At 42.8% G+C, this 12,520-nt stretch overlaps 1 protein-coding gene across 3 annotated transcripts in view; it reads left to right on the top strand.

Annotated features, from left to right (window-relative positions):
* sls (sallimus) overlaps positions 1–12,520 on the top strand; it is a 154,568-nt gene that overhangs the window by 30,379 nt on the left and 111,669 nt on the right. For all 3 annotated transcript variants that reach the window (XM_065230318.1, XM_065230319.1, XM_065230320.1), the window contains exons 3-5: positions 8,943–10,611; positions 10,681–10,910; positions 10,980–12,350. In XM_065230318.1, coding sequence (XP_065086390.1) covers positions 8,943–10,611; positions 10,681–10,910; positions 10,980–12,350 — 3,270 coding nt within the window. The remainder of the gene's footprint in view (positions 1–8,942; positions 10,612–10,680; positions 10,911–10,979; positions 12,351–12,520) is intronic.

The raw sequence follows: 12,520 nt of genomic DNA, 5'->3' as shown, positions 1-12,520 counted from the left end.
TCTGGATCAAGTCCAGTAGAGGAAAAAATTAATGCAATACAGCATATCATTTCACACAAATTTTATATAAGAAATCGAACTGTGCCATTTATTGTCCCTCCCTGATGTCGAACTGGTTCCCCAGACATCTGTTTCGGAACCGGAGAAAAGGATCAGGGGTTGAAACAGTTGACGTTTTTTACTACACTCGCTTCGTTGTCGTGCGCGACAGTCTGTTTGTATTCGAACACTCATGCTCTACCGTCGTCTCTCTCACACAACACGAGCGGTAGAATCACATTCGAGCTAAAAGAAAATTATCAAAATAGCTATCATATGACATGTGTGATTTCGTTGTAATTCCTTAATTTGGTGTAAATCAAACCATTTCTAATCAGAAATATTATTACTAGGACATCATTGCTTGATATTTTCAGAATTCACACAAGCACACCATCAGCAGCTCTTATTATGAGAAAAACTAAAATACATACATTCGTGACGGTCTTCGGCGACAGTGTCGTATGACAGAGCCTGTCATACGACATTTGAGTTTGGTACTGTACTATGATAGCTTGTTTTGCAAGTGTCGGAGGCAAACGCAGTCAATTATCACAGAAAATGTGTCGACTACCGTGACCGTTTACAAGACTGAAAAGGATTATATTGATACAATCAAAACGAGTTCATGGAACCTCTCGGATAGTTTCTTTTAATTTACTGGGATATTCTTTAGGCTTCTCAAGGGAGTCCATAGAAACCCGAAGCTTCCCATGATTAACGGGGAGATTACTTCAAAAATAACCTCCTGCACTTTGAACTGCATGACCCTCTGGTTAAGCATTTGCATAATGTTCGAAGCAGAACTCTTGCATGTGTGTACCTCTCTTTCAATCACTTGATAGCAGCATGCGTATGATAGGTACTCGACTACTACGGAGCAAGCTCGCTGCTCTCTATGCGTGGCTCATACATACCACGGTGGCAAGTCATCAGAACTCCTTATGAATGTGTTTTGTGGTTTTCATCACTTATATGAAGAACTGAATTTCCCCAGCACAGAACCATGTTGAATGGTTCCTTTCCCTGAGATCCGGAAATAATTTTCCTTATTTTCAGAAATGCCGAGGTCTGCCGATATTTATGATGAAATGTTTTGTTAATTGTGGTTTTATATATTTATGAGGAGATTTGAACCTCTTCGAAACAAAACCGCATTGTTTAATTTCCTAAATTTTACATGCTGTGTTTATGGGTGTAGTATGTAGTTGTGTTCGTTTAAACAAGGGCTGGCAAATGTCTTTTTCAATAAAAGATCTCACGCGATATTTACAGAGATACGTCTGTCACTATCATCGGATGAGAAAACGATGATAGAGATTTTCTTTAAAATCTCATAGAAAGTTTTCTCATGACAGAGCGTGACAGTGGTGTGATCATCGTAATTACTAGCTCATTTATTGCTTTTAATGTTCCTAGTTCCGAAGAAATCTTAAAACATAATATATTCATTCAACCGATAACATACAGTTGCTTGCTTAAATTAGGCTAAATCAGTTAGATATGTAGATGTCAAAACCGCATAAGAATTATTGTCATGAGTGCTTGAACATTGGAAAATGACAAGAAAGCCAATGATAGGTAAGTTCGTCTCGTGATTGTGAGAGGGCCTGTTTTCTCATTGTCACATGACGACAGTGATATTTACCAGCTCTGGTTTAAACTGTACCTGGCCGGCCAGCAACTGCTGCACAACGCTGGGTGGTAGCGCTGGTGATGGACTCGAAGATGATGGCTAGCTTGATGGCTGAAAACGTGGGGGTGATTGGGCTCGAGAAGGACGACGATTACCGTGGTGATTGGGTGCCGGTAAGGGTGACAATGATGCTGTCGACCGCTGACAAGTGCCGGTGATGATCCGTGGCGAGAGTAGGTTCCAGTTGCTCACTACTATAGCACCGGTAACCCGATTAGTGGTGAAACTGGGTCCATGGGTATGGATAAGCAATTCAGCCTAGATCACTCTTCCTGAACCTCGTGAGAGAACGAAGATGGCTCTTCAAAGGACGAAACAGTCGCAGACAGATTATTCGGAGCCTTCACTGAAGGTTGTTTCCTGTTAATGGTTTAAGGGTCATATTGGGCATAAAATAACCCTCGTAATTTATATACACGTGCCTGTCCCAGAGTTATCACAAATAGTAATAATAGTAATTCTACACCTGATTCTTTTCTTTTCACACTCTAATTATTTCTTATTCACTTCCTCACTTCTATTCTCCAAATTTACAACTTTATCTGATTTTTCTTAAATTTTCACCAACCATTAACATTTAATCCGCTCTCTTCTCAGGTTACTTGGCAAGTGAAAGCGTACATCCCCCTGATAATTACTCATCCTTTTCCTGTCTGGGGGGGGAGGTGACTGTCAAATACGAACAATCGTCGTCTACCTCGCATAACTGATTCCAACCGACAACAAACCTATAAGCAACGATGTTTTGTTGATGTTTGGAACCAAATTCACATATGGAAAATCAATTATTTTAAAGCCCGATTCAAAGTAAATTTGGACGCATTCATGATCATAACTCAAGAATTAAACAACATACACGGTTGATCAAAACGTCAAACGAAAGGGTATTTATTCAGCTTTCAAACGATATATAAAAAGTTATTACATTTCACCGTTTTGAACGAACTGTCGCATGCTACTTGTGATCGATGCCATCCTAATCTGCACAGTCGATAGGAGACACTGTACCGGCGAACTTATTCCACTTTAAACGCATTTATGACTTCTTTACCGCATCTTCGAAGTTTTCGCTTGACAGTTACCAAATATTTTTCGATCGGTCTGAACTCAGGGCAATTCGGAGGATTAATCTCATTGGCGACGAAATTAACATTGTTTGCAGCATACCATTCTAGTACCTCCCTAGAGTAGTGTCAGCTGGCTTGATCCGGCCAAAACATAACGTTGGTCTTGTGTTGCCGGATGAAGGGTAAAATCCGCTTTTACAGACCCTCTTTAATGTAAACCTTCGACGTCATTGTGTGAGATGTGATGAAAACCTTGGTTTTAAGGCCACAACTGCAGATTCCTTGCCAAATCATTAGTTTCCGAGCAAACTTATCAGCAAAAACAAATTTATACCTGGAAGGGACATCCCACGACCAGTTGCCAGGTAAAATTTTCGTCCGGGAATTTTTTTTATAATCCATTTTGACATATGTTTCGTCATCCATTAAAATACATCAAATTTCGTCAAAACTCGCTCGTATAGTAATCGTGCTTGCGTTTTGGCCACTAAATATTGTTTCAGGGAGCGATTCGGATGTTTACTGGCACAAAAAGACTTATATCCTTCTCTTGAAAGGATGTTACGCACGGTGGAAAGGTTGGAATCGTATTTCTTTGCCAAATCACGTATGGAGACACCTGGGTTGCTTTTCACGTACCTCAACACCTTTCTCCTCAGCTCTTTGTCCCTAGTGCCACTGTTATGATAGATGCGCTGTGCTCTATCCACACTCAGAGTATCCTTGTAACGTTTGATTACAGGACTCAGATGGGTCGATCAATCGAGAAAAACTTTTCACCATTTTCTTTGTCAATGAAACATCAACAAATGCCTGTCAAACGGTTTTTGTTCCAACCACCAGGGGCGCGGTGGTGTATTAAACCGTGCATCCAGATTTACTTTGAATCGAGCTTTAAACAGGTGAGACCCAGTAAATTTGTCGTCTCAGTAGGCCGATTTGATAGCACATACTGTGGTATTCCCAGACAACCAGAAGTCGTATAACAATGTACATACAGTATTGTAAATTGCTACAGTTTAAGTCAAAATCGCATATTAGAATGGCATACCTCGCATTATGTTTAAGTAAAATCGTATAGAATGCAAGTTTCCGACTTATATGCGATGACTCATTTTTCCGTCGTACTGTATCACAAATTTAATCGGATTGCATCGTAAGGCTTTTCAAAATGGATTTGTTATTACAGATCAAATCGCATATGATGTTAAATCAACTCGTTTAAAATTAAACAAAAATATGCACGTATATGGCCTCCACTTTTGTACGTATAAGCCATTTATTTGCATTCTATACGACTTGTTTGTTTGTATATATGTTTGTATATCACGAAAACAACTTTGAATATACGTGCATTCTGGTTGTCTGGGTTGTATGGTGTACTAACCAAATTTAACTTGCTGAAACTCAGCAGAATTTTGCTAACTTTAAACTTGATGTAAGATCAGCAAACTTTCCAGCAAAATATTGCTGCTGAATTTTCCAGCAATTCCAACTTCTGTCAAAAGGACAACATTTTACTGATAATCAGCAAACATGTCAGCAATATTTCTTTATTGATTTTTCAGTAATAAAAAAAAAATGACAGCTGACAGCATTTTGCTGAACAAATTCAGTAAATCGAATTTATTTTCACTTGGGGGCAGCTTCTGGTATTTTTTTGTGACATTTGAGTTTGGTACTGTATTATGATAGCTTGTTTTGCAAGTGTCGGAGGCAAAGGCAGTCAATTATCACAGAAAATGTGTCGACTACCGTGACCGTTTACAAGACTGGTCTAGAGGTATATTTATTGGCAATTCTAGTTACATAAATTTGAACAAGGACATGCAGAAATCATACAGTTAACAATAGTACAAAACAGACAAATGCTACAAACGGTAACAATTCGGGAAGTTTTTTTTAGTTACATTATTTGAACAGGCTCAATCGAATAAACTTTACGGAGCCAAGTTATCATTTGCGTTACACATTATTAATGTCTTAAATCTAAAGTTAAAGTAATTGAACCGACTACTCGCGGAGGGATTCGGGAAGTTATGTATCGCCTAAATGTTTAGAAAAATCGTAGAACAGGTCAACGTCTTTCCTGAAGTTTGGAGAAGGTCATGGATGTCCTGAGATCTTTATTGAATTGAAATAGCTGTACTTAGTGCATTACCTATTCATCGTTCTTATTTGATCTTAGACATATGGTCTTTTCAGAGTCGTGAACAGATTTCAAAAATTGATGAGTCACATAATATGATTCTGATTCTGAAGGAGCTGTGCAAACGGTTATATGACTCTCGAAGAAACCTGAGTTGAGCATTGTTTGCCTGTCACATGAAAGTTTTTCTCCGTAAAATTTGCAGTAGAACCGATTCAAGTGGACCCGGAATGCACTCATGATCGTTCTGCGATCTCCTAACCTGGTATGAATCATATGATTTCCAATCTGGGATGAAGACTTTGGTTAGCAAAATTCACATTCTTGGCACAAAAATATATTGCACCAAATACAATCAGCAATTAAATCTCCAATCAATGGCCAAATAAATGAACTCGGTCAACTGCAAACACTGTAATACGTCAACAAACATCTTGACAAATATACATTATTTGGCAAAACTTACCGAGTTAAATATTGCGTGTGGGCAAACAGTGTCGATCATCGATTTTCTCTTTAATTTTCTTCACTAACTAGAACCAATTTTCCGAAATTGTCCCAATACAGTGCTGTTAAATGTTTAGAAACACCAGGACAGGTTGAAATGTGCTGGGAAGTTCAAACGGATAACCTATAGCGGAAGTGAATATTGAATTTGATTATTGTTGAGGTGCTTTATGGTCTATCGAAAACTACTGAATTAAAAATAAACGCAGTAGGGTTAACTACCCCATTTCCGGCCTATTAAGCACAACCCGCACTTAGTCTTTCTTAATCTAGCACAGCATAGCACCAAACGAAATGTTATTATTACTGATGGCTTCCAAATGCATTTACCTTTCCGTCTGTACCGTAAGATTTGATAAAGAGAAACCAATAGTTGAGATATTGTCAAAAGTCTAAAACTGCTTCTTGACGCCAAGCTCGGCCTACGGATTCTAAACTCGGCCTAACGCATTGAAACGCCATTGAAACGGCAATGAATTCACTTCGGCCTATCGGATGAAGATACAAATTGATTCGGTCGGAGCGCTTCTTTTGTTTTTGGAAAAAATGTGTGCAAACCTTCATATCACGCGTTCTCATTGACTTTGTTCCGTAGCTTATTAACTAAAGTATCGTACTAAACGCGTAATTGACTTGTTAACTCTGAAATCATGGATTTATTTGAAGTTTTCTGCTCGATAGGCCCAAAATGGGCGCTTAGGCCGAAGTAGTTCTCTACCCTAATTATTCAATTCCGCTAAGGGATACGCCTTTCTTTTAAAATTTCCCCGTTTATTTCAACCTTCCCCAATGTACGTTAGATTGGCTGGCTAAAGCAACAGCCAACGCAACTAGAAGTGGTAATCTAGCAGACTTATTGACAAAAGATAATGCCGATGAAGAGAAGAGATCATCGCAGTTAGGCCCTTCTAATTGGTCATCGTTTATCAAAACTTCGCGATGGAAATTTGAGTGTACCAAATATCATTTATTTTTGAAGCCTCTTCCGATACTTTCAAGCAATGAAGTGTTTTTCTAATTTTTTAACCGGCGTAAGATTGTACATTTTATAACGTCGCTTAGGCCAACCGTTTAACAATCCTGGTATAACAACGTCGAGCCCAAGGACCGAAGAAACGTATTTTGGGATGGGTTGGTTGATTTTTTAACAACACGGTCGAGCGAATCGACTCAAAATTTAAGGGTTTTCCATAAATCTGCTCGAATAGGAGGAAAATCGACGAATATTTTACTCAGTCTAGGAGTTTACTCAGGAGCCTCATAGCCTAGTCAGTGAAGGCACGGTATTACCAAGCCGGAGGCGGGTGGGTTCGATTCCCGGTCCGGTCGAGGGAATATTTCGGGTTGGAAATTTTCTCGACTTCCCTGGGCATAGAGTATCATTGTGCTTGCCACACAATATACAAATTCATGCATTGGTATTGGCATCGAAAGCTCTCAATTAATAACTGTGGAAGTGCATTTAGAACACTAGGTTGAGAGCACGCAATAAGCTAATATGCGCTAAGCAATAAGCTTGAAAATGCGAGTAAGAAGAAGAAGAAGGAGTTTACTAATAGGCTGACATAAACCTCTCTTGTTTATCCTCATACTCGAAAAGTTTTTTCTGGATTATTGGAAAAATATGTAATTGCTGTATGTTTCAACTTATGCCAACAAAAAATCTGTGTGGCAAAAAATGCAATCCATATATAATGGTGCACAAAAAAGGTTTCCAGTGAAGCAAAGCAACAACAATTCAGACTTTAATTAGTTCACATTTCAATTGTGACGTTTTCGTACGTTACTCACAAGCGTTATCGTTCAGGAATGAGTTTTGATTTTTCTAAAAATATTGGAAAAAGAAATAAAATAACCAAGAAAAAACCTTATTTTCCTTGGATCCTAGAAAAAATTACATGTTAATTTTTTTTCTATTTCATCGTGATTCTAAACTAAATCAAAAGGACGATTTTTGTGGATTTTGGAGTCCAACGTTTTGCCATGATGACTTAGAAATATGTTCTTACACCCAAATCTTAAAAAAAAGAGAAAATTACCAATGTTTTATGATTTTGTTTTTCTAATTTGTTGAGAGAAATCCAAACTTTTTTTTTTCTGGGTGATTAGCTTTCCCAATCTGCATTCAATATGAAAATACCCAACTATAACATTATACCATCTCAACAAAACTGTCGATTTGGGTGAGTGCGATTCAATTTGCTGAAAATTAATAACGAACAATGAAGAACATTCGCAGGATTTCTCGATTCATCACCATTCAACTATTATCTTTTGAGAAACTTTAGTCTTACATTGTAATTTAAAGAAAATCCAATCAAACAATTAACAATGACACTAGCGAACACAACACATCCCGCTAAAAACCCACTTGATCCTAACAACGAACGATGTAACATCCTGCACTGGCAAATAATACGTCTTTCGACACCCAGAAATAACTACACATTCCCAACACCACCCCATCATCATGGTACGTAACCCGCACAGGCAAGTGAACAAATTACACAACACCGTACGAAAACACGTCACAGTCCCAGAAAACGCCACCACCAGCAAATCAATCTCGAGAATGTGACATATCCGTCAGGCTGCTTTTCTTGTTTTAGAACCAATCTCACAAAAGCAGAAGAGAAAATTAAAAAAAAACAACAACGTTATAACAGTTACCAAAACGAAATGATACTGAATTAAATTCCTCACTTCCGAAAAGTGGAAACTTCACGCCATCCGATAGGATAATTCAAAGTACATTTGCACAATCTTCAAGCCAAAAATAAAGCCAACAGCTGTGCCACCGCTGCCGGCAGGGGAATTTGTATCGCAATGAAAATGTGTATGCGAACGAGTCCCGAAATAGATTCAAGCTAAACCGATCCGATCGTGTGGGGAAAACCCCATTGTAAAAGTGCCCAGATCGTGCGAGATTTCGAGGGGGAAGTATTGCGATCGGCGAATTGATTTTTTGAAACATTCTAGTGGAAAACCCTAATTGAAATAGTGCCGGAAATTTGAATGACCTTGACCCATTATTGGCAAGGGAATGTTGCTATAAATAGGCTAGGTAAACAAATACAAACCATCCTGCCTGCGCCGTAGACAGGTAAACAACCGATTAATGCCCGTCTGGTTTGGGCCTCAGGTACCATTGAACTTGGGGAATCCTTGCGTCACTGCGTCGGCCGAAAACGTGTCTCGTTCGGAAGCACGTTTACGTTGGCACCCAGTTTAATGTTTTGAATTGGTTTATTATTCCCAAAATACACCTCATATGTCAATGTGATTTGCCAACAAGGCGATGAACTACCTGTGTACATTACTCGCGTGAGTTGTAGAAAATGGCGTACGCACTTGCGCATGCAATGGGTTTCGGAAATAGCTTACAAAACTCGTCTCGTACCCTCACTCGCTGCTCAGCTGCGAGGTTCTATAATTAGAACAAACCAACTAAACCGGTGCTCTGCTTTTCTTCTCTCCTTCACAGTGCAACAACAAGGCGCCTTCGTTCAGCAGGCGTCGACACCGGCCATCACCTCGGCACCACAGACACCGGCGGCTCAGCTGTACCAGCAGCAGGCACCTAGCTATCTGGTACAGTCGCCCGGTATCCCGTCCGATGCTTCGCCACCAGTGTTTGAGCAGATCTTTAAAAACTCCCGCTTCGCACAGGGTGGCAATGCACTGTTTGAGGGCAAACTCAAGGGTACCCCTAGGCCAGAGGTTTCCTGGACTCGAAAAGGCGCACCACTTTTCGATTCCACGAAGCACACGCTTAGCTATAACCCCACTACCGGTGTGGTGTCGCTGCTGATCAATCAAATCGGGCCCGGCGATGAGGGCGAATACACTTGCAAAGCTAGGAATGCCGTTGGCGAAGCCATCTGCTCTGTGTTCATCCAGCCAGAGGGCATGCCTGCTCCACAGTTCCAACAAGTCAAACGGGAACAGCAACAGGTTATTCAGCAGAAACAGGTCACCAGCCAGCAGCAGTACAGCAATGGCTATTCGCACGTCGAAGAGGAATTCAAGGTCGATACCTTCGAGTATCGGCTACTGCGGGAAGTTTCCTTCCGCGAATCGATCACTCGTCGCTACGGCAACGAATCCGATGCTCAACTAATCACTATTGTAGATCGCGCTCTCGGCCCACCAGCACCACCGCAAATTAGTCAGAAACCGAGAAACTCAAAGCTAGTCGAAGGATCCGACGCTGTCTTCAGCACCAGAGTTAGCGCCAATCCAAGACCAAGACTGAGCTGGTTCAAAGATGGTCAACGTATTATCCCGTCCCTCGACAAGCACGAAATCAGCTACTCGAACCAGCAAGCTACACTACGCATCACAAGTGTTAACTCTAAGGACTCCGGCCACTACACTTTGCTGGCCGAGAACCCACAAGGTTGCCAGGTGTCTTCCGCTATTCTAGCTATCGAACCAGCACAGGAACAAGTCACCGTAGCAACCAGCCATGAAGTTATCGAGTCGACGGAAGCTACCAAAGCTTTGGTACCGGCGTTCGTTACTCTGATCCAAGATCAGGAAACTACCGAAGGCAAGATGGCTCGTTTCGATTGCCGTGTCACTGGCCGTCCATATCCGGAAGTGGCATGGTACATCAACGGCAAACTTGTCACCGACGACGCCACGCACAAGATTCTCGTCAACGAGGCCGGTAATCATTCGCTGATGATCACCAGCACCAATCGTTACGATCATGGTATCGTAACCTGCGTCGCCCGTAACAAGACCGGAGAGATTGCTGCTCAAGCCAAACTAGTCGTTTGCGAACGCGAACAGGTCGTTGCACCGAAGTTCATTGAACGTTTTACCACTGTCAACGTGAAGGAAGGTGAACCCGTCCGTCTATTTGCACGTGCCATCGGTACTCCGATCCCACGCATCACCTGGCAGAAGGATGGCATCCCTCTGCAGCAGGGACCGGACGTACAGATCCTATGGGACGACAATGGTTCCACCACCGTTGACATCCCACGAGCTAAGACGTCGGATGCTGCTTGGTATCAGTGTACCGCGCAGAACGTTGCCGGTACGACCGCTACCCGGGCTCGTCTCTTCGTCGAAACTCCGAAGGAACCAGCTCCGGAACAGCGCCGTCTTCAACTACCACGACCGACCAAAGTCATTGAACCCGAGTGAGTATCCTCAGTCAAGCTAAGCAAATACAAACTTCCTAACGATCTTTATCTTGCAAACCACTTTAGACCTGCACCGGAACCCGAAGTCATCTTCCTGCGCCATGTCGAACGCGCTGCTCCGCATATGCCACCGAAGGAAGAAGACCGTATCTATCCGCCCCCGAAGTTCACCATCCCGCTGAACGACGTTGCTCAGGTTGAGGGTGGTAAGGTTCACTTCGAGGGTCGCATCGAGCCCGTCTCCGATCCGACGATGCGCGTCCAGTGGTTCCTGAATGGAAACTTGATTCAAGCAAGTAAGTGCCCGCAACAATTCAACGATGTCTTGAATCTTTCGATTATTTCATTTCCCTTTCCACTCGTAGGTTCCCGTACCAACACGACGTTCCAGTTCGGTTTCGTCGCACTGGACCTGCTGACCATCGTCATGGAGGATAGCGGCGAGTACACGTGCCGCGTGTCCAGCTCTACGGGTGTCGCCGAGTCGCGCGCCATGTTGAGCGTCCAGCCGAAGCCTCCGATCGAACAGCAGTCACAGCACTCGGCTGCCCTGCAGCAGATTCAGAACCTCGAGGACTATGCCAAGTACGTTCGCACTGAGAGTATTGAGGAGGTGGTCAATCAGAAGCCAGCTTTCACTCGCCCATTGCAAGACTTGGGCCAGCTGGAAGAGGGAAGAAATGCTCATTTTGAGGCTCAGATTACCCCGGTGAGCGATCCAACAATGAGAGTAGAGTGGTACAAGGACGGCCGTCCGATTACGGCTAGCTCGAGGATCACCGCCATCTTCAACTTCGGCTACGTCTCCCTGAATATTATGCACCTACGAGCTGAAGATGCCGGTACCTATACCGTGCGTGCCGTCAATCGCATCGGCGAAGCCATCAGTACTTCTCAGATTGCGATCGTCAGCAAGGCAGCCGTCACTGGAGACTTGGGCATCGCTGAGCAGCAAAACTACATTCAGCAGGTTGAACAGCTGGAACAGTACCAAAAGTATCAGAACACGAAGTACTACGAGGAAACTCCTGAAAGCACTCAACGCCCGGAGTTCAAGACTCCCATTAGCGATCAGTTGAATATCCGCGAGGGAGGCTTTGCCCACTTCGAAGGTCGCCTGGAACCCGTCAGTGATTCTACGCTTCGCGTCGAATGGTTGAAGGATGGTCAGCCGATTGAGGCCAGTTCTCGTATTACAACTTTCTGCAACTTTGGATATGTTGCTCTGACCATCAAACAGGTTACGGTTCATGATGTCGGTCACTACACTTGCCGTGCATACAATTCCCTAGGAGAAGCTCACATCACCGGTAAGCTGACCGTGGTGTCTCGTCAGGACATCATCGTCGACTCCCAGACCAGCCATATGGGTATGGAGAAGATTCAATATCTGGAAGATTCGTCCAGATACAGTCGCACCACCCAGGAAGAGCAGCAAGTCATTCAGCCTGCTCCACGTTTTCTGGGACCGCTGAAGGCTACCAACAAGATCGTTGAAGGACAGCGTGCTCACTTTGAAGCCCGCCTGGAACCACAGTCCGATTTAACGATGCGTGTCGAATGGTACCAAAACGGACGCCCGGTGATGACTGCCAACCGCATCCAGACATATCATGACTTCGGCTACGTAGCCATGGACATTCTGGATGTTCGCGGTGAAGATTCGGGAACCTACACACTGGTGGCTACCAACGCCTCCGGACAGGCCCAGCTGGACACCCAGATGATCGTTGAAAGTGAGTATACGAATTCCTCACATGGTAGACCCAAGAATGACGCTTCTTTTATTCTTGTATACTTGTTCTGTGTCAAGTCGATTAAACGTTAACACAAAGACCCGTAGTCACTCTTGTAGTAGTTAGATTTCTTTTAGATCATTTTCAGTGTTAGGTTAGCTATATCTGTC

This window comes from Ochlerotatus camptorhynchus, unplaced genomic scaffold (genome assembly GCF_037179485.1).
Source record: "Ochlerotatus camptorhynchus isolate MF236.1 unplaced genomic scaffold, CSIRO-AGI_Acam_v1.1 ptg000330l, whole genome shotgun sequence".
NCBI lineage: Eukaryota > Metazoa > Arthropoda > Insecta > Diptera > Culicidae > Ochlerotatus > Ochlerotatus camptorhynchus.
The sequence above is the reverse complement of the archived record's forward strand: the minus strand, read 5'-3'. Positions and strand labels throughout refer to the sequence as shown.